Genomic DNA, 23,047 nt, shown 5'->3' with positions numbered 1-23,047 from the left:
TATACGATCTACCCTGAACGTGTTGATAGACTCGTTATTACAACGCACCACGAAAGTTGTTAAGACATTCATACATACTTAAATGGAAAACAAAACTATAGTAGAACGATGCACAAATATTTTTATAATTACAATTTCTATCTTTTTTTAATATATACAATATTTAATCACGTATGAAAAACGACCAAAGAATCTGGTCACGGTTTATCACGAATTTAACAATTTCGTTTAGAGAGATGATTGCTGGAACCGGGGTAACATCACGAGACTTCTGCTAGCCATTATACATGTCCGCGTCAGTATTAGAATTTCAAAAATCGTTGGAATTTTTTTTATGAATAATGGGTGTTAAAAATTACAGTATCTGGAAGCTTCCGGTGGCTTTGACCTACTAGTATTGGAAGCATCAAGGTAGCCATATGTCTTTATAAGTAAACGTTTTAATTGGTAAATTGTGCCGTTGGGACATATACTAGATCTACGGAAAAAATAATACAAAAGAGAAAATAGTAGATAGTTCATAGGTCATCATAATTTCACGTCCGCTCCAACCGCTTCTGATATACTCTTAAAGCCATCCCGCCTAAAAACAGAAAGCAATGGTTATCTAAGCCATTTTAATGTGAAAAACTCACCATTTTTCAATATATTTAACAACAAAATATTTTTTTCTAATTCATAAAATATAAGTCAAAAGGTTATACTTATTTCTAAAATAGTTCTACCTGAGTAGTTCCTCCAGTTCTCGTTTGATTTTTTTGACTACAGGTGGTCCTTCGTAGACAAGGGCTGTGTAGAGTTGAACAAGACTAGCACCAGACCGGATTTTCTTATACGCCTCCTGACCAGAACTCACTCCCCCCACCCCAATGATAGGAATAGAACCTGTATAAAGAAAGAATAATAAATAAATATAAAGACTCTCATCATGCTCATTAAAACCAGCTCATTTCCTGTGAATAATCAAACTGAAAAAATAGAAATTGCTACTTTTTTTTTTTAATTAAAGTACGGTACTACTGGAATTACTAGCTGGCATCAAGGTGTATTTCCCATATATGTAGCTGATTTCAAAAACAATTTACAAAAAAAAATGACTAAGTCGTAAATCTTTTTAGCACCAGGAATGGTCCTTTATAGTGTGCAAAATCTATTCATGCCCATTTATATAAAACAATTAAAACCCATTATTTAATTTATTTAAGGTAATTCTACTGGGATCAATTCAACACATTCGGTGGCTTCTGAATAATGACCATTTTATTTTTTGGTTGTACCAGTAGGTTGTACAACTCAGTCCTGGCTATTTGCATGCAATCTTGCTCGAGGGTAGTGGTTCCTACCGTTTGTCAGTCGGTACATGTCTGCTATGGTTTTCGTGGACATGTCCCTCACTGGGGGTCCACTAAGTCCCCCCTCCTCCGTCTTACTGGGATTCTTAAGACTGGGGGGTCTCCTAACAGTGGTATTACTGATGATTAAACCATTCACATAGCCCTACAAAAGAATCAGTCAATAGGTACAAACAAACAAAACTTTTTACGTAGAATTAGGTAAAGCGAGGTTGTGACAAAAATATTTGCAGAAAAATGTTATAATTTCTGATGCATGTGTTATACAGATCTAGACATGCATAGGAAAGGATGCAGTAAATGTTGCATTTATTACCTTTCCTTACTAAAATTATGGTTACATTATTAAATTACATTTACTATACCTGAAGTAAATGTTACAAGTAAATGTACATTCAATTTGTTATGTTTGCTATTTCGAGCTTTAGTTAAAATAATGTTGTAGTTTTTTCTTACATCTAGTAGTACATATATTACATATTATATATTTACATTTATAATATTACACAGACTGTAGTATTTCTAACTTGTTCACCTTTCTGGAGGTGACAACGGCAGCGATGTCTTCCTTGTCTCTATCTGTCAGGTCAGGGGCAATCTTGACCAGCAGAGGTTTCCTGACTTCCATCTCATCCCTTCTCTCTATCACCTGTTGATATGAAAAGATATAAAACCTAAAAAGAACTTAAATCAGGGATCTCCTCACACATATCTGATCCCTTCTCTCTATCATCTGTTGATGTAAAGGAATCAAGCAAAAGATAACTGAAGTCAGTGGTCTCATCACTGAAACACTTGTCTCTCTTTTCTATCACTTATATGATTAAACCTGTATATAACCAGTATAATGGCAATCAGTAGTTTTCTTGATGCAAGGGAGATTACTCCTACAAAGAATTTCAAATAACTTAATTGTACCATGCTTTGGCCAAAAAATAATCTTCAGTTTCCGATTAGGCCAAAAAATATCAAAATATAATGCTGCAGGTAGGTATTCTATTTTTTAATCTTACTGAAAGATTTGCAAAAGAGAATAACTTAATTTAAATTGAATTTCATATTTTGTCTAAAATTCAAAATGTAGTAAAAAGACTAACAAAGACATTGGTGAATTCTATACATTGTATTGGCTGTTACCTTGTCTAAGAGATTCTGTAGCTTCTGTTTTCCCTGTAGGTCCCTGAGGCCAGGTGTGTTAGGGCTGGAGATATTGACCACAAGATAATCCGCTAAGCGGCTGAACTTCTCAACTCCCTGAGTGTAGTCACTGATTGGATCAGTGGAACTCTTGTTTTTACCAAGATTGATGCCTAGTAAACAGTTATCTGAAAAACAAAGATTTAAATGGTTTTAGAATACAATATAAAGAGCAATATGTAACCATGTTGAATAATAAACAATCACAGTGATAAGATCAATTATTTATTCGGTATATGTGTCACCAATTAAAGAAAGGATGCATCTTTCAAGAAAGAATAAATGCATGTTCTCTCTTTAAAAATGAACATATTTTTAAAATTAGCTAAACCTTGCTCTGTGACTCTGTCTATGAGACTGTATATTGTACACTACTTTTTAACTAGCTTTACCTTGCTCTTTGACTGCCTATGAGACTGTTTATTGTAAACTGCTTTTTAACTAGCTTTACCTTGCTCTGGGACTCTGTCTATGAGACTATATATTGTACACTGCTTTTTAACTAGCTTTACCTTGCTCTGGGACTCTGTCTTTGAGACTGTATATCGTATACTGCTTTTTAACTAGCTTTACCTTGCTCTGTGATTTTGTCTTTAAGACTATATTTTGTATGCTGCTTTTTAACTAGCTTTATCTTGCTCTATGACTCTGTCTATGAGACTGTATATTGTGTACTGCTTTTAACTAGCTTTACCTTGCTCCGTGACTCTGTCTATGAGACAATATATTGTGTACTGCTTTTAACTAGCTTTACCTTGCTCCGTGACTCTGTCTATGAGACAATATATTGTGTACTGCTTTTAACTAGCTTTACCTTGCTCCGTGACTCTGTCTTTGAGACAATATATTGTGTACTGCTTTTAACTAGCTTTACCTTGCTCTGTGACTCTGTCTTTGAGCCTATTGTATACTGCTTCGTGTCCTTCACTGTTAAATCCATATCTACAAAGCAATGACTGTGGTTTTAAGCTTGTCAAGACATATTATTACCGTAAAGAAGAAATGACAAATACAAATTTTTTCATAAGTGACAGTGCATTACCTGTTTATGACAGCTTTATCCTCTTTGAGTCTAAACACCCTTGGTTTAGGATTTCCAGGCTGAGGTTCTGGGGTCACACTCCCTATCTCTATAAAACCAAAGCCTATCTTTGTTAGTCCTCGGACCCCTTCACCGTCCTTGTCAAATCCTGCGGCCAGACCCACAGGATTACTGAACTCCCGGCCGAACACCACGGATGACTGAAATAGGGAAACAAGATTACTGAACTCTCAACCGAACACCACCCCCGACTGAAACAGAGAAACAATATACAGGATGACTGAACTCCCGGCCGAACACCACCCCCCACTGAAACAGAGAAACAATATACAGGATGACTGAACTCCCGGCCGGACACCACAGACGACTAAAATAGGGAAGCAATGCACAGGATAAATAAATTCCCGTCTGAACACAATGCACTAATAAATGAAATTAAGAAAAATATTTTCTAAACTACTCATATATCTGACCCCTTGCACAAGGTAATTGGGAAAAAATGTGTCTTAACAGAAAAGAGATAGGATCATGTCTGACCAGATTTTACATTACAGTGCACGCTTATACAAGATCAAATTAAACCACTGCTGTATACAGATTCATGTGCTGTTAAGATAAAAATGCTGATCAGATTTTGCATGTTTGTGACAGCTAGTGATTTTTTATACAATGCCATCTATATGACCAAAAAATAACTATATTTGTAGATGATGTTAATTTGTACCAATAGACCAATAGATCAATTTCAAACTACATGCTTTATTTGATGTAAAATATTTATGACATCTTGGACAAACTATACAAGCATATAATTCATGTTTATTTTGTAATCAGATGGTTAATTATGAGAAGCATTGCAACTAATTGGTATCTCTTTTCAAGGATCAATCTTTAAAACCTTTCTTGACTATAAATATTATCAACTGATTGAAGCAACATATATATAAAGCAACGAAAGTCAAGTTTATTTTATATAACAGTTCTCACTATCAATAGATAGGGCACCTGCTTTCAATGGGAACCAATACAAATGTGATTCTAGTTCTCAGCCCTTTAAACACAGTTCATGCTTTCTCCCGATCTGTCACAGTCTCCCAGCATGGCGTTATTTAACAGGCAGATTACTCCCGATATTTTCGAGGTCACACTTGTTTATCCAGCGAGACGACCATAATCTACCAATCTCTATACTGACCTCCATACGCAGTTCTGTTCAGACCCAAAGACATCTTATCACAATCATGCAGTGTGTTCTGAATTGTCACATCTAGATTCACCAGAAAAAAAACTTGTCAGCATGATACAAGGTTTGTAGATCCATGTTGTTCTACTGAGGGGTACATGCTAATCTGTAGATGTAAGTACATGACTTTCTCTTTAGTACAACTAAGTCTTACACAATTGCTTATCAAAGTGGAAGTTTGGTAATTTTACATGTCCCTATGTCTTGTTTGATTTTTTCAATAATAAATGATTATAATCATTACAAATAAACATGCAATAATCACACCAAGAACTAACATTTTATATATTTCTCTTTGCCAATTCTCTTGAAGTTTCAACAACTTTTATTTAACATATTCGATGTATACACAATCTTACAAAATCTTTAGGATGTGTATTAGGTGCACACAACCTTAGGTGCCAAACAAAAAATACCAATATTCTTCAATCAAATGCCAGCCTTTTTTTATCCAGGGTAAGAGAAAACAACTGCAAGTAGAAGCCATGTTTAGTCTCAGTTCCATCTTTCGACTTTTGAGTCGGTCGTCACAAAGATACCTACACTACAGATCCGCACTCCCTGTGGTCAGTGCAAGAAGTCAGTCCAAGACAAAATGTAAGCATTGTTTGTAAACTGCTTGATGGTAGGTGTGGGGTGCCTGCTCTTTGGCAGGACATTCTGACTTAATTTGATGAAATTTGACAACATTCATGGTGATACATAATGTATATAAACTAAAAATGCACTATAATAATATAGGTATTATAATAATGAATTTATGTTTCTTTTATCAATTCCATATATATCCCAATAACTTAATACATCCCAGTATATCAATAAGAGCTATAAATTTTTCAATATTTGATAATTATTGATATGTACTATCTTTCTATATATAAATTTTCTACATTCCTGCATTTGGTAAAAAGGGCAATAATTAAAAGAACCAGTCTTGACTTAATTATTCACTTTCAGATGACAAACATCATAGATCTACGATAGCCAGACCGATCTGGTCCAGTGCCGCTGTAGGGTCAGAGGGCAGGGGTACATTCAATAATGTCAAACGCAGAACAGACCAGACCAAAAAAGCCTCCCTGGTGATTTTTGACAAGGATGGAACCCTTATTGACTTCCAGTCCCTGTGGACTCCATGGACCAAGAAACTGGTCGCCAGGTACTTATGTTCTTATTTCAACTCTAAATTAACACATTCAAATCTAGAACTGTCTACTTTTTGGAGGCAATTGTGTATCTTCAGGTCCCCTAGCCTAAAAATCTAGCTGATATAGTCCACTTTGTTGAAGGCATAGTTACATATCATCTTTATCGCATTCGCAGGATTCAGGAGGCCACGGGTTTGACAGGGATTGAAGGAAAAATATGTGACATCCTGGGATTTTGTTTAAAACAACAGAAGGTGGTACCTGGGATGCTGGCTGAAGCCACCACCCCACAAATCAAGGTAAACATTACCCCCTCCCCCAAATCAAGGTAAACATTATCCCACAAATCAAGGTATACATTATCCCACAAATCAAGGTAAACATTATCCCACAAATCAAAGTAAACTTTACCCCAAAATCAAGGTAAACATGCCACTCTAAATAGCTATTCCTGTCAAAAAGTTTGAAGTTTAAAATGCTTTAATTCTCAGAAATTAGATTCCATCATCACCATGAACGTCATAATGACCTTTGATCATAGTAACTAAATTTACTCATAATCCAAATGTGATTAAGCAGAACTTAATTAGAAACGTACCAGTAATGGCAAAATAAAATGATTAATGAGGGGAAAAACAGCATATTACAGTGCTAGTTGACATCGAAATTTGCATTCCAGGTTGAAATGACAAAGATGCTGGTTGGGGAGGGATTACAGGAGACTGACGTCAAAGAAATTCTTGACCGAGTCTGGACGGAGGGAAATGTAAGAAATCCCGATGAACTGAAGAAAATCGGAGAACTTGAAACACTGTTTAAAATCCTGAAGAAAAACAATGTCAGAATAGCTCTCATTACATCAGACAACCGCAAAGGCACAGACGAGCTACTGGATGAGCTTAAACTAACAGAGTATTTTGAGTATGTGATCTGCGGGGATGACCCAGATTCTGAGCCCAAGCCATCCCCTTACAACGCCCTAAAGATCTGTAAGAAGCTAGGGGTTGACCCGGCAGACACAGTGATGGTGGGGGACACTAAAACAGACATGCTGCTGGGGAAGTCTGCCAAGCTGGGGTGGAGTGTGGGGGTACTGAGTGGGGTGGGGCAGATTGGTGACCTACTTCCCCACGCTGACCATATTGTAGAGGACATCGAGGACATTCTGCCCATCATTCTGCCCTTTGATGACTGGCAGAGTTCCTATGTTTACTCTTCTAATGACAGATTTCTGGTGAAGCCTAAAGATCAGGACCATACTGGGGTCCCCTCAGTGAGATCTCCCATGGATTTGGTGATCTTTGACCTCCATGGAACACTTATCTGCATTCACCGGAAATATCCAAAGTTTGTGGAGTTCTTCTGCTCCAGGTAAACAAGTGAAAAGCAATATACAATACACAATTGAACTCCCATTTTAAAAACATCTTAACATTGTAATTGCAAATCTTTTTCTTATGCCAGAAATGACAAATCTCTTTTTATTTTTTGAATTCTAGATTGAAAAGGATGACTGGAATAGACATGCTTGCCAAGTTAACAAAGCTACTGGGACTAAATGAAGATTCTACTCGGATGATGCATGGGGTCCTGACTGAGGGTACACCATCTGAGGCGAGAGGGGTGGTTGTTGAGGCGCTTCGAAGGGAAGGAATTGCCTACCAGGAGGCCATCATGCTGGTTAACAAGATATGGACGGAGGGAGAATTCATCCTGAAGTCGGAGCCAACCCCACTCAGCTCAAATCTAGAGGAAACATTCAAGGAACTCAAACGAAATGGAGTTAAGATTGCCATAAACACAGGAGAGCCTAGGGAATTTGTAGTGCTAGATCTGATGAACCTTGGCCTAACTAACTACATTGATATGCTGGTGTGTGGAGACGATCCCATCTCCCAAGCCAAGCCATCAGGCCACAACACTCTCTTAATCTGTAACGAGCTGAGTGTGAATCCGTCAAAGACGGTGGTGGTTGGGGATTCTGTAGGGGACCTTCAGATGGGAGGCTCTGCCTTTGTGATGAAGAAGATCGGCGTATTGTCTGGAGTAGGAAATGAAGAGGAACTCAAACCTTACGCCGACTGCCTAGTTCCAAGCATTGAAAACATCAATGATATCATCCTAGAAAAGGGAAAATCAGAAGCTACTGATGGCTCTGGGGTGTCTGGCAAAGGTAGGGAAACATTTTCATGTTTTCAAAAAAGTATTTTGTCCCCAGCTTCTGGTTCTGGTTCACAAATGCACCAACCTTGCAGAAGCTTCTCAACTTCTAGGCCTTACTCAGTCCACATAGCCTCTGACACTGAGAGGTATGACTTCATCATTGTTGGGGCTGGCTCTGCAGGTTGTACCTTAGCCAATCGGCTGACTGCAGATCGCAACAGAAAGGTGCTCCTACTCGAGGCAGGACCAAGAGACTTGTGGCACTGGGACTCCTGGAAGATTTACATGCCTGCTGCTCTGATGTACAATCTGTGTGATGATAAATACAACTGGTACTACCACACTGAGCCAGAGAAAGGAATGAACAACCGTGTCATGTACTGGCCCCGGGGACGTGTATGGGGAGGGTCATCTTCCCTCAATGCCATGGTATACGTCAGGGGACACGCCTTTGACTACGACCGCTGGGAGAAGGAGGGAGCCACTGGCTGGTCATATGCCGATTGTCTACCTTATTTTCGTAAAGCTCAGACACATGTGCTGGGAGCAAATGACTACAGAGGAGGGGATGGCCCTCTCCATGTTTTCAGGGGAAGGTCAAAAAATCCTCTCTGTCAGGCTTTTCTTGATGCAGGTGTGCAAGCTGGCTATCCTTTCTCAGATGATATGAATGGGTATCAGCAGGAAGGCTTTGGATGGATGGATATGACCATTCACAATGGAAAACGATGCAGTGCCGCTGCAGCTTACCTTCATCCAATCAAATCCAGGCCAAATTTATCCACGAAAACAAATATCTTGGCAAGGCGCATTCTGTTTGAAGGAAAGAGGGCTGTAGGAATAGAGTATCTCAAGGATTCTGGTGTTCAGAAGGTGTACGGTGAGGAAATAATACTAAGCGGTGGGGCAGTCAACTCTCCACAGCTCCTGATGTTATCAGGGGTTGGAAATGCAGATGAACTTTGCCAGTTAGATATCCCAGTGGTTCAGCACCTACCTGGAGTGGGGGAAAATCTCCAGGACCATGTAGAGGTGCTTGTTCAACAGGAGTGCAAACAGCCAATCACACTGTACAAAGCCCAATGGAAGTATCCCCATGTAATGATCAGGATCGGTCTGGAGTGGTTCCTCCGACAGACAGGTGATGGGGCCACCAATCACTTTGAGACAGGGGCTTTTATACGGAGCGAGCCAGGGATAGAGCATCCTAATGTTCAGTATCACTTTCTGGCTTCCATCATCAATGACCATGGGAGAGTATCGGGAGATAGACACGCTTACCAGGCACATGTACAGATACTTCGCCCAACAAGCAGGGGGTATATCAAACTAAAGTCATGTGATCCCCGTGAACATCCAAGAATAGTGCCCAACTACTTAACAACTGAACAAGACATTAGAGAAATGAGAGACTGCATCAAGTTGACCAGAGAAATATTTCAACAGAAAGCATTTGATTCTTACAGGGGGCCTGAACTCACACCTGGAAAAGATGTTCAATCCGATGAAGAAATTGACGAATATAACCGAAACATGAGTGAGACAGCTTATCACCCATCATGCACCTGTAAAATGGGATCAGAGTCTGATCCCATGGCAGTAGTTGATCCGACCTCTAGTAGGGTCTACGGTTTGGAGGGCCTAAGAGTTGTTGATGCCTCCATTATGCCAAGTGTTGTCAGTGGTAATCTCAATGCTCCCACTATCATGATAGCTGAGAAAACAGCAGACATTATCATTGGAAATAAGCCTCTCCCTAGGGCCAGTGCCCCTGTGTATAAACCCAAGAGTCTTGATTCCCAGCGATGACATTAAATACCTTCTGTAACAGCTCTACAATGCTTTTCTTTCTGCCTGCATGGTGCAAATATTTCATAAACATACTTTTCAATTAACTGTGTGTTCTAAAGGCATTGTTAAGTATATGTGTGTAAACAGCAAATTCCTCCATTGTACATATACATTTGTACCTTAATATCTCAAAGAAAAAAGTTTAATTACTCAAATAAAGCTAAAATTATTTTTTGTTTATGAATCCATACTTTTCACATTCTTTAAAATGAGTTCGTTTTCTATTTCTTTGCAGACCAGTGATTGAAACTTTAACTCTTTCAAGATGCATGTACTTAGAAAAGAGTCTCCAATGACATATTTTTAGGATACCATTGATGTACCACTACTTGTTTTGATGATTTGTTTATCTTATTTGTACATCTACTTTATTCTACATTTACTTATATGTAAATTCTAATTGATTATTTCTTCATGATTTTGTGCAATATTCCTTTTGTTCCTCAGTCTCATTGTTTGACAATTAAAGATTTAAAGTAAAACTATATCAGCTGATTTCTAGATTTTTTTCCATGCTAGTGAATGTAAAGTAATCATGTGTTCATCAAGAAATAAATGTAAAAGAAACTGAGGTGCTGTACAGAATAGGAAGTCTGAAATATAAATTTGCATATTGGGCAACTAATGTTCACAAACAAATCGAATGAATTGTTGATTACTTCGAAATAAAACACAACATATTAAAGCAGCACAATTATGCTTTACCCTAAAGTATGCATCACTGTAAAAAGTGGTTATTAACGCTGGCGGTTAAGTGCACATTCTCCATGGTCAAACAATAAGTTTGGGTATTAAATATGCATATACCTGATTTACCATACGAGTTTAGAGTATTTTTTACCATATGCATAGGTGTATTTACATCATTGGTTTTATGGTTACCACTTAATTAGAGTAAATTTCCCCACGCATTAATAACCACTTTTACAGTAGTTATTTTACTGAATGAAGTCAAAATAGTGAAATTTCCCATTTTAATATGATAAGTGACAATTATTTATTTGTGTTGTACGTTGTATAAATGTTGCTCAGTTATGATCAGGATACCCACGTGAGAAGTCTCATTAAGAATGAGCTGTCAATTGAAATAATTATCTGGTTAATTTGTTAACTGATGAGAAGGATAATTTTAATGAGCAGATAACTCCTCCAGTGTAATCGAAAGCTGTTCTCTAAAGTTGGAAAAAAAGGATATCAATCAAACAATCAAGAAAAATCAACTAAAATAACGGAAAATGATAGCCGGATGTAGCAAATTTATTGAGTTTTGATTCCCTCATATATAGTACTTGTAAAGGGGTGGCAAAGAGAAAGAAGACAACAGGATTGTGATGATCCTCTGTAGTCTACGTACAGAACACGCAATATCAAATGACCAAAACAGGGCTTGATTGCACTCGAACCAGCAACTTTTGGTCTTATACCTATGGCCACTATGCCCTGTGCTCCAGTAAATAGTAGTCTTTACAACTAAAACACTCACCAAGATAGGAGAGTCTGGGGTTTTTTGTTTCCTGGGGACAATGTTGTACTTGGCCGCTAGTACCCCCAGTCTGTGTGCCGTCTCTGCATCAAAGAACTTATGGGTGAATGGCATGACATATTCCCTGTAGAACTTCTCATTGCCTTCATAAATTGAATACCCCGCAAAGGTCAGGAAAGCGCCGGGCACAATGATTGCGATGTCCTTCAGTCGCTTCTGAAATCAACAGTTAAACATTCAAGTAACTTGTTGACATGGGGTAATTTATGTCACAAAAGGGTTGATTGAATACAACAATATCAATGTTTAGCGTGTCTTTTCGTTTGCATCAATTAGATAAGCAAATATCTCTTGAATAACGAAAGCCGACTGGTTACGCAACTTTGAAATGCAGATTGACACATGCACACTTAAATATCATTGCGATAACAACAAAGTTTCACTTACGGCTGACTTGGCTAGTTTAATGGCAACGTCAGACATTCTCTTTTAATTTATATTTGCAAATATATTCTCTGTTCATTCCCAGTTAATTGTTTACATCAGTTTGCGATCAGTGGGACCTTGTAATGTAATCTTTCTTCCTCTTTGACAAAAGAGTTCGTGTCCGGTGGAAATAAAAGCAAAATATGAGGGTATGTATCAAGATATGAAATACAGATTTGAATGAGCTCAATACAGTCCTCAGTACTGTGCTCTTACATGTTTATCTATCTTGTTGGGTTTTTTTTATGTATCTTTCATGTTGTAGTTACACCCAATAAGTGTTTAAAAGCAGAATCTGTGTGTGTATGCTTTACAAATCATCTCAACCCCTGCATGTGTGGGGGGGGGGGGGGGGGGGCACATTGTTTAATTAGCCACCTGAAATTGTAGATACGGAATTTTTCAACACAGTCTAGCATTCAAGGAAAACTCATGGTGTAATTAAGTCACTGATACTTTAGATTCGTTAATTTTACCGCGTATACGTATATTTACTTCTGCGATTCCACCGTTCTGTCCCGAATCGCAAGAATATAAAATCGCATGCACCAAACTTTTTTTTCTTTTAGAAAAATAAGTGAGATTTTAAAACCTGTAATTTTAAGTTTTTAACCCGGAATTTCACGCGGATATTAATTCATTGCATCTAATCAGGGATACACAGTACTGTAGCCTAACGAGAGATACATAGTGATTCATGCAAGTGATAATTTTCACACGAACTAGAGCACAGGAAAAGCTACTTCTAAGCATTTCGTACCCCAGTCCTTTTATTGTTTTTCAAAAACATCTTTAAATTTGGTTTATATTTCATTCACATGTTCCACGGGTACCTCTGGACAGAACCGTGCACCACCCCACCTCTTTAAATTCAAATGAAAATAAAGTCCTGCCGACAAGTACTTACAATGTATGACATGTTCCTCTTCAAAAAATTAACTGTTCATGCAAATAATTTGCAAATAATTTGATATACTGCATATATACACGGTACATTGCATTGCGGATCTAGAATGAGATCAGATCTACCCCCAATGGAAAATTCACATTTATTTAATTAACCAATGAAATAATTAATACAAAATTATCTCTGAGAACCCCCCCCCCCCCCCCCCCCCATATGATTTTTTTAGGACCGCACGGAGGCATTGTATATGTATACAAAAAACAGTATCTTTTTGAGTCTGTGTACATCATGGCTTGTTAAAAGTTGACTATACGCCATTTCTTAGTTTCGTTTTAATAAATCTTTGGGAGCAGCAATTGTAGCGCACGCACTGCCGCCTGGCGTCATAATGCAGCATTAAATTCATGCAACTTGTATTCGTCTTTATTCATAGTGCCTTATGGTTTGCGTGTTTGAATTCACGTTTGTAACATGTACAGAGATAGAAGAAAGAATTTACACGAGTAAGAAGAGAATGTTGCAACATAGAAATAAGCAAACAATAAAGAATCAAAGAGAATCAAATTGAAATTATATAAGCATGAATATGAAAACAATAAAGTGACATGCAAGTGTAAATGTACTGAAGAATAAAGAAGTAAGTATAGTAAGAATAAAAGCAAGATACATAGAATTTTGGCGGTAATTCCCTTCCATACTAGCTATCAATATATCATTATTGCCGATCATTCCTTTAAAAGGAATACTTGTTTGTTTTATTTGCACTCACTGTCAGTATATGACGTCAGAAGTGACGCTATTTCTATAATTCAATCAAAATCGGCCAAAAATTTACATTTTTCATTTAAGGAAAGAATTCAATATTTATTTGTTTTATACGATATAAAATGGTTTGGGGCAATTTACGCTTTATAAACCGCGAAGCGGTTTATGAAAAAGCGTAAACTGTTTCAAACCATTTTATATCGTATAAAACTAATAAATATTGAATTCATTACTTATAATTTAATTTTTTACTCTTCATTGTAGAAAAAACGGTTATTTGACCTTAACAATGATGTAAAATTGTACAAAATTCAAACGTAACGTCAGGCGTATTGATACGTATTTGACGTTAGTCTTACTATGACGTAGGCAACATTCTTTATACGATATAAAATAATTTTTTAGCCAATCAGAAAGCGCGTTACAACCAGAATTAAATTATATCGTTTTAAGAATGGGAAATATAACAGCGCATGCTTGAACAAGGAAATTTTTTTTGTCACTTATTAGCCTTGGATAGGTTCATCTCTGATTAAAATATTTTGTTTGTTCAAGCATGCGCTCTGTTTTTCCTGAAAAAAATTTGCTTGAAAATAAGCTGTTTTATGCTGAAAATGCAAAAATGGTGCGAAAAGGTGGTCTTTATGATGTCATATTTCTAAATTGTGGGCCGTTGTATCAAAATGAACATTATGTAAAAACATCACATATACATCTGTACAAAGAAAACAAAGATTTACAGTAAAATGATAATGTTCATTTTAGGGGGCCATTTTAGGCTCATATCATATATAGTCCTTTGATCAGATATAAATTACACTGTACGTACACGTCAGTGTATATTTTTATTGAGATTTTTTAACTGCATTTTATATTGAAAAGCTAAATTAAGTTACGTAGTTTGTTACTGGAATAAGAATTTTTTGAGTCAAGTAATCTCACTCTTTTACACCCTATAGACCGAGCACTCTTTTACACCCTGTAGACCTAGAAAAAAATAAATAAAAGGAAATCGTATGTTTGAAACACTCTCACTCGATACTCTTTAAAACAATATTTGCTGCAATTTTCATGCATCTGAACGTAGACTCGATTTTGATTGACCCAGTAAACATAAATATATGACATCTTATGATCTATATATAGCGATGGCTTTAAGAAATCTGCTACATGTAAATGTTTATGATTGATGAAAATCACTTTACAAGTACGTGTATTGGAGTCACTGACCCACTTATAAAGGTCGACGACCCATATAACCCAGTACGTGTGTTTTTGTTTTAATTCGTAATCGATAAAAGATATAATATAATAAACACTTTGTACTTGTTAAAAATAAATAATAATAATAATAATAACAATAAAAAATCTAAAAAGCAAAACAACATATCGAACATCCTAACTTTGTTTCATTGCGCTCAGTTTATTTTCTTACTTTCATACCTTCCTAATTGATTAATTATGAACCTAAGCAATTAATGCGTATATGTTAATAAGGTACACTTGGATTTACATAGCTGGATTTGTAAGTGCAGTGTCTGTCAACATGTCTGCGCACTCAGTAATACGTCTTTTGTCTGTTCTGGTTTTACTTTCATACGGTAAGTTTAAATTTTGACTCGGTAAAGAAAATAACTTTAGCTATCATCTTCATCGCCTCCTGATTATTTTACGTCAGTTCTCATGTTTTATTCCTGCCAGCCTACGGCGCCATTTCTGAGTCCAAACTATGCGAGCACCTTCTCCAAATGGAGTGCACGGGGAAGGCTGATATCTCGGTCTGTGGCTCTGACGGACAACTCTACCAAAACAGGTACTATAGCAAGGAAGCCGCCCTTTTGGTGCATGCAGTCTCGTTCCATCAACCTGTCCTTTACAAAAAAATAGATTATTGGGAATCAAAATTTGTACATAACAATTTGTAAATTTTGTATTTGCATCCACCCACTAAATTCAAAATTTACACGACAAAACAATTCTCTCTCTCTCTCTCTCTCTCTCTCTCTCTTTCTCTCTCTCTCTGTGCAAAATTGCATTCAGAGTGTCGGGTTGGACGGGACTACCCTGTATATAGTATATAATATTAGAAATGAGGGTGTTTACCTTATCAGTTTCAGCAAAATAACTGTAATATAAAAGAAATTCCTCAATCATTTTTAGTCATTTCAAGAAGTAAAGATTAAAAATAATAATAAAAAAAAAATAAAATTAGATTATGATGCAGGGGAAGGAAGTGAACATACTGCCGGAAGGACATGCATGTATAATGTAGAAAAAAATAATAAATGCGTTATAAATCAATAAATTAGTACGGTGACCTTGAGATTGTCGGTCGGTCGGTCGGTCGGTCGGTCGGTCTCTCTCTCTCTCTCTCTCTCTCTCTCTCTCTCTCTCTCTCTCTCTCTCTCTCTCTCTCTCTCTCTCTCTGTTCAGAGTTAATGGTAAGAATTTTCGTCTGCACTTAATTGAAACTTTCTGTTGTACTTTTTTTCTTGTAAATTCAGATTTGTTTTTTTTTCAGCTGTTTTTTCGGTCAAGCTGTCTGCAAAGGACTGGATAAAACGTTAAGACCAGTGGCCAGTGAAAATTGCCCATCGTGAAATCCTACGTAAAATATCTGAAACAAGAAAATATTGTTTTGTTAACCAAGAATATGAATCAATAAACAAATACACAATTTCTACCACAAGGTACAGTAAATATTTGCTATAGTTGAGTTTAACTAATAAAAAGAAAGATGTGTACTCTAAAGATGTGTTTTAAAACAACAACACGATCCCACTAAAATAACTTGGCCTAGACCCCTCAATTACTTACAGTATCATATTTATAGTTCAGTGTTATCGTAGGATGTTTGAAAATTTGAGAACAGTAGGTAACAATGTGATTGGAATTCGGAACATGAAAGAGATGCCACAATGGGCTCGATTTTTTTATGTTGTTTTTTGGGGGGTAGGTACTCCTTTGTTTTCGAAATACGGGATTTAACATGCTGATTGGCCACAGATAACTTGATGCCAAACATTCTACGCTGTTTGAAGATTTTTCACAGAACAGCGGACTATTCGATCACATATTTAACGATTAATATTTAAAGATATTTGTTTATGGACCTTGGTGCATTCTTTAGACGTTGGTGCAGGAAGCTTGCACGATCTCGTGCATTTACGCTCGTTGTCCCCGACTCGTCATCGGTACTACCCAACACAGCCCCACAGCTTTGTGCACTGTTGCATTGTTTACCGATGAAGATCAAACACTCCTCTCATTGGGTCGTCATCTCTGATTAATCTGACGGTTTTTGTGAGAGAGGTCGGGACCTAGATGTCAGCAAATGAGGGCTGCGTTGAGCACTGCATTGTTTAAATACCTAACATCATTTGGATAAATCTTAGGACATGACAGACGATTTAAAACGACAAAGCTGTTAAAACACATCAACAGATTTCTGTCAGCTTAAAACACTTCCAGATATAGGTATGATTACAAAGAAAGGGTGTTGAGAAATCCTTAAACACCTTTATGACAGAAACACCGGCGAGTTTCCGACTCATAAATGAATTTATATACACAATAACTGAAAATTAAACGACACATAACGATTGTCATTCATTTGAAAATTTCTGAGAACTTGGTTTGTTTGCATGCAGATGATTTAACGGTACACGGTAATATCAGACGCAATCTTCTCTGTGAATCTTTAATGCGATATGACCCCGGTCAGTAGATAAAGAAGAGGGTTCCTAAACAGATTGAGTGATTAGATGCAATGTCATTCATGTTCATGTAAACGATCAAATTTTCTCATGACAAGAACGCACTTGTATCTTGTGAAAGAATTATTTTCTTTTTATAAAATTACGCATGTCTTTACCAACATATTTAAAAAGATCCATTTATAGAGTCTAGTTCTTTGTTGAAAATTATTTCATTCAATTTAAAATAAAACCGACATTTAAAAAAAAAAAACCCTTCTTTCTCTTGAAATTTATTCCATCTATGGGTAGAATATTACACCCATAAACAAATTTCTCTTTCATTTTGGTTTCGCGGAAACAGGCTGGATTATACTAATTTCACATATACATCAATTATAAAATTAATTTCTCATAAAGAAAAAGTTAAAATAAGTTTCAAAATTAATCAATGTGTCAATTACATAACGACGATTTGATGTATATGCAGTTATAGCCGAATGAATGGAGCGGCGTTGAAAGGAGAGGAGCATTTTGAATGTCAGACAAGAGTTAAGGTAAGTATATACTGACCCGAGAAAGTGATTAATTGCTTTTTCTTTCTTCTCAACGATATCAGAAGTTAATACAGTCATTGCCAAAGGTTGCATTACTCAACTAGTATAACGTTATTGAAATAAAAATCTAACATGGTTTATGTAAATCACCATTAAATAAACCTTGAATGAATGAATGATCAAACACGTGTCATTTACATAATAAAAAGAAAAGAAAAACTGGGAAGAAATAAATGTTCACTGAAAAAAAACTTCGGGTGGAACCATGATGCAATAATGCTCTTAACACAGTGGTTTTCTCCGTCGTCTTAATTTTTTGTCTGGGTGCGGACGTGATGGTTTTTATCATTGACGGACACACATGCCCAGTCAGGTGATTAATTAAGCGAGGAAACACCCAAACTTCTTTCAGACATCACAATTCAGTAGTCATCTGGTCCCAAGGTACGATCTCTGGTTCTGTCAGGGGTTTTGCTTACTCCGATGTGGGTGGATGCGGGGTGGTTATCAGAGGAAAAAACAAATCGGATCAGACGCTGCCAATGGGAGAGACCTGCCCATTCTTGAATGGCTTTCACGTTCTTAGACTGTGAATGGAAGGACTTAGTTTCAGTTCTCCTCTTGTATAATACCCACGATAAACTTTGTGCAGGTACCTTCATTAATAAGATAGGAAGTCAAAGCAACAGATCTTTATTGCACAATTTCAATTATTCCTAAAGTGGTAAAAAGGAAATTGGAATACCAGAACTAAAAAACTTCAAAAAGCATTTTTGAAAAAAAGTTTTTTAGACTTTGATTATTCTTACGTTTATCACAATCATTAGCCTTCGATATAAATGTAATCAAGGTGAACAAACATTTGTTTTTGCCCGATAAAAATGTCACATAGTATACACTCTTGTTTCTCTCGGTTTCCCCTCTCTGATGTTTAAGGTACTACAGATCTTCTATTCAGTGTACACAAACTTATCACAACACAAAAGAAATCTGTTACAATAATTCCCTGTTGTGTAGAACGATGATCACAGAAATGAGCTGTATCCTGATGTCCATTGTTTGAGTTGTGTGTACTTAAAGTTTAGAAAATAAACACGCCTCTGTCTAAAATCGTTTGCTTTTAGGAACAAAGATCGAAATATCACATTGGCATCATATTTACCCGTCCGTCTTGGAATTTTAAATTAACAGCAAATCGACTTTGTTTCTTTTTACAATCGAATTTTAAAGAAAAAATACATTATTGGTATCTACTCTCTGTTAAGATGCATTTCATTTTGCCATTAATGGAACCGGATACTCAGGCGAATTCCATTATTTGTTTTACGGTAAATTTAGAGTTATTGAAAAAAGATGATTAATTATGAAAAAGGTGGATGTTCAAATTCAAACAAATAAGACAAATAGTTGAGAAATATGACACGCATGAAGATGCGGGTACCTGCCTGATGTTGACACGGAACCAAGGTGATGCCTGTGACGTAACTGCTTCGATCCCTGCCTATCCCTGGACTGTAGCTCAGAATTCGGATATCTTGACTATCAGCTCTATTTCGAAACAATTAGAATTTAAAGAGCAGATTGTAACATTACAAATGACATTCTTTTAAATATAAACAAACAAACAAACAAAAAGGTATTGCCAGAAAACGTGGAATCAAGATAATAAATGAATACGATTTTCCGTCGCGCATTTCGTTAACATCAGACCATGTGAGAATGTCTTGGACTTTAAACAAGTGGTGAGAGAGCTTAGTCAAAGCTCTAGTGAATTAGTTTTCGGATTTCGATTTGATAAAAAAAAAAATGAGGATATACTTGGAGATATTTATACTGGGTAAGAAAATTTACCATCTTATAGTATATTCTGTATGAACAACAATGGTTTATTTTAGACTTCAGCAAAAAAATAAAAACCGTTTTAGACTTTAATTCCTACATACTGTTCTACAAAAACCAAATTATAAATTATTTATTTTTAGTTCAAATTTCAAAAGTTTATATAGAAATTATTGCAGGAATATACCTTATTTTCTTGTGATTTTGTAAGGGTGGCTTGAATGAAACCGTAATCTTTCATTTTGTTGGTTCACCTGCAAATAGCCCCTATATCATACTGTCAACAGTAACTAAAAGTTGTCATATTGAACGAAGGAAAACATCGCCGATAAAATGACAAAAGAATATCTCCCCCCGTACTCAAATTTTCGGTAGAACCTGTGATTAATTTCAAGATCATATTTTCTGTGAATTGACGTGTGGTCAGTTATGAACAGTACAGGACTTTACTTTACCTATGTAGATAATTAGGCTTGGGAATTAATGTGAAACATATTAAAATCCCAACGCTCTTAGGAAAGGTTGTCCAATATTAGATTGGGACTTTTATTCGAAACTCATTTTAAAACATTTAATCTTTCTTTGCACTAATAATAACATTATTATAAAAATTTCATTAAAACTAAGTTCTCTAAGTTTCTGTATATTACTAAATAACTCTGAAAATCTGTTCCAATTCACTGGGGGAAAAAATCAAACACGCCGGTTCTCTTGTAATTTTAGATAAAATACTCCTGACAAAGGATGGACAATAGGAATTTCTGAGAGCCTTAAAGATTTAATTTTTTGGGTTGATTGCTTACGTGCAGCGATTGGGAGAGGACATGTTTAGGAAAACATTTAAATCATTAGATTTTAGACCGCACTAGTAGAGTCCTTAAGCATTACAGTCAATTAGGAAACGATAACGTAAGAAAAAAAAATGACGAAAGAACGCACTTTGCTTTATTTATCAAATAAACATTGCTAACCAGATAATTCAATAAACTGGGTGTGGGGAATATAAGTGTGCACACAAGATGTTTGGGTTCTTGTTCAAATAGTGTTTAGATGCGTTTACCCAATTAACCACCCATTAAAGAGGACATGCGGGTGTCAGGGTAGGCATTTGTCTGCTCTGTCCCCGGGTGACCGCATCCACGCCCCCGTTTGTTGTAATGACATGGGACATTAGGTCACAGTTCAGCACACTGCGGTGTCTGTTTTGGATCTGATGAACAAAGTCCACAACATTGGTAATAATTATGAACAATGCAATATTACTACACACAGTTCTCAAAAACTAATTTTAACATCGAAATATAGTTTTATTTTTTTCCTGGCTGAATCGAGGTATTTTATAAAGAATGTTATAACAAGAATATTATAATAAGTTGATACAGATCATGTATACAATACATGTATAACTGACTTCGTGGGTACCCATGATTTTTATATATTCTAATTTACAAGTACCTCGTTCAGTTTTCTTCTTATCTAGCCTTTGATGAAAGTTCTGTTATAGCCAGGCATTCAAACATTTGATAAAATACACTTTTACTAATTCTTAAATTTGCTTACACACAGCATTGGTACTCAGTGCCAGTGTAATGGCCTCCCCGAGGCTGTAGAACAGAGAGATAGAGGAGGCTCTATCCCATTGTAGGGAGAGTAATAGTTTACACCTGAGCTTGGGAACTCACAAGGTCTCATTGACATCTAGTTTAAAGAACTCATTAGAATGTTTAAAGACGTGTTTACTCAGATAATTCCAACAATCGTCATTTAATGGCGTGCGCTTTATTTCGCAGAGTTTTATTAATTTGTTAGAAAAACCTATAACTTCTTAAAAATTCATCATGTGCAAGTTACTTGCATGAAATACCGTTGTAAGTCTTTAGGTAATGGTTAACAGACCAATGCACCTAAAGTTGTCGATCCTATATAATGGAAGTGCAATTCTAATTAGTTTAAATTATTTTTAATCTGAATGACCTTAACAATAAATAGGTACAGAAGTTCTTAGTCGCAGATAGTATTCAGTTTTATCAGACTTCCAAACCTGTAAAGCTTTCTTTAAGAGTTTCTCATACTTCACGCCGGACAGCCCCTGAAAACCGTTTCGCTGCCCAGATAAGATATCCCACCCTGCCTGTTCCTTATCCAGTGATTCGTCAGCAAAACCAACCAGCCTCGCCCTTTATTCATAATTGATTAAATTAGAACAGGAACAAAAAATCTTCAAAACTTTGTTTTTTCCATTATCGTCGATACCAATTTTTCATGTGTGCCAGTTTTATGTACAGAACTCACACGAACGTCTTATGGGGCACCAGGATTTAAACAATCAGTATTGAAATTCCCATGAACGCTTATAGGTAATCTTTTAAGAGAATATCTAGAATTTAACTGATATCCGAGTCGCGTTCAGTGGTGACACAACTAGAATAGAGAAACATTGTTCAATGATGACAAACTTTGTCTTTATTAGGCCAGATGTTCTGTTGTTTCAAGCAGTTCTGCTACGCGCACAGAAACTAGTTCACTATCACAGTCATCAAGTTCTTTAATGCCCGAATAATTATAAAATAGTGTTATCACCGAAGGAAGTTATTTCATATTTTTCATAAAATAAACAAAAATAAAAATATAGATAAAAATTGTAAAGAGTCGTTTGACTGTTATCCATACGTTTTGCAAAGTTCTAATATGGTTGGACAGTTGAGGAGAGTTAACTTAGTCTTAAAAATGCGAATCGGGTGATTGCTTACTTGACTTCAATACTTTCTGTTTTTAGCGAAACAACTGTACCAAGTACGTTGTTAATTACTAATGCGATATAAAATACTTTCTAATATCTTTTGGGCTATGTACTTCATTTGAAAAACCGGTAGTTTTTATTTATCTATCCTAGTTATCAAAAAGTTGAGGCTAACCATTATATGAAAAAATCAATCTACAACCAAAGAAGTTTACAACCCTTGCATTTGTATACATTAATTTTATATAAAAAAACCCATAAATTTTTAAGATGAAACAATAGAAGAAATGGTCGTATGCTTAATACACTGCGCTTTAAGAAATCACTATAAAACATGTTGTGAAAGTAAAGTATTAGTACTTATTGGACCTTAATTTTCTCGGGTTGGTTCCTTGTTCCCAAGAAATAATGAACCCCTTGAACTATGAATAGTAAACTATTTATATAACGATAACATTTATTTATTTTTACCTTTAGTCGCGACGTAAAATAAAAAAAATCTCACGAACCAATTCACTTTTAAGCAGACCACAAAAATATACAAGGATATCAATGATGTATCAAACATTATGTACAGAA

At 36.1% G+C, this 23,047-nt stretch overlaps 3 protein-coding genes and 2 long non-coding RNA genes across 6 annotated transcripts in view; 3 read left to right on the top strand and 2 right to left on the bottom strand.

Annotated features, from left to right (window-relative positions):
- Window positions 1–452: 452 nt before the first annotated feature.
- The window catches only part of LOC105339124 (dihydroorotate dehydrogenase (quinone), mitochondrial), a 270,339-nt gene continuing 247,744 nt past the window's right edge, over window positions 453–23,047 (bottom strand). The window contains exons 2-10 of the mRNA XM_066078184.1: window positions 11,927–12,012; window positions 11,480–11,695; window positions 3,592–3,791; window positions 3,424–3,491; window positions 2,490–2,677; window positions 1,888–2,001; window positions 1,344–1,497; window positions 726–885; window positions 453–583 (exon numbers count right to left, since the gene is read on the bottom strand). Of these exons, the coding sequence (XP_065934256.1) occupies window positions 529–583; window positions 726–885; window positions 1,344–1,497; window positions 1,888–2,001; window positions 2,490–2,677; window positions 3,424–3,491; window positions 3,592–3,791; window positions 11,480–11,695; window positions 11,927–11,962 (1,191 nt within the window). The 5' untranslated portion in view covers window positions 11,963–12,012 and the 3' untranslated portion in view covers window positions 453–528. The remainder of the gene's footprint in view (window positions 584–725; window positions 886–1,343; window positions 1,498–1,887; window positions 2,002–2,489; window positions 2,678–3,423; window positions 3,492–3,591; window positions 3,792–11,479; window positions 11,696–11,926; window positions 12,013–23,047) is intronic.
- On the top strand, window positions 4,579–10,120 carry LOC105339123 (uncharacterized). Of its 2 annotated transcripts, none has more exons than XM_011444535.4 (6): window positions 4,579–4,948; window positions 5,290–5,431; window positions 5,792–5,993; window positions 6,158–6,281; window positions 6,662–7,353; window positions 7,482–10,120. In XM_011444535.4, the coding sequence occupies exons 2-6, from the start codon at window positions 5,320–5,322 to the stop codon at window positions 9,952–9,954; spliced, it is 3,603 nt and encodes a 1,200-aa protein (XP_011442837.3). In that variant the 5' UTR covers window positions 4,579–4,948; window positions 5,290–5,319; the 3' UTR covers window positions 9,955–10,120. The 2 variants fall into 2 exon arrangements, with proteins under 2 accessions (XP_011442837.3, XP_019927310.3); XM_020071751.3 differs by having other exon boundaries at window positions 4,580–4,898.
- LOC105339125 (uncharacterized) lies at window positions 15,079–16,318 on the top strand. Its single transcript, XR_010711725.1, has 3 exons — window positions 15,079–15,238; window positions 15,339–15,450; window positions 16,159–16,318. It is a non-coding gene; the product is annotated as an uncharacterized lncRNA (long non-coding RNA).
- On the bottom strand, window positions 15,371–16,247 carry LOC136273562 (uncharacterized). Its single transcript, XR_010711726.1, has 3 exons — window positions 16,122–16,247; window positions 15,741–15,762; window positions 15,371–15,508 (listed from the first exon to the last, which is right to left on the bottom strand). It is a non-coding gene; the product is annotated as an uncharacterized lncRNA (long non-coding RNA).
- The window catches only part of LOC105339126 (mucin-3B), a 39,137-nt gene continuing 35,467 nt past the window's right edge, over window positions 19,378–23,047 (top strand). The window contains exon 1 of the mRNA XM_066077690.1: window positions 19,378–19,726. The gene's annotated coding sequence lies outside the window, so the exon portion shown is untranslated. The remainder of the gene's footprint in view (window positions 19,727–23,047) is intronic.

This window comes from Magallana gigas, chromosome 3 (genome assembly GCF_963853765.1).
Source record: "Magallana gigas chromosome 3, xbMagGiga1.1, whole genome shotgun sequence".
Lineage (NCBI taxonomy): Eukaryota > Metazoa > Mollusca > Bivalvia > Ostreida > Ostreidae > Magallana > Magallana gigas.
Note: the sequence above shows the minus strand (reverse complement) of the source record. Positions and strands in the feature narration are given on the sequence as shown.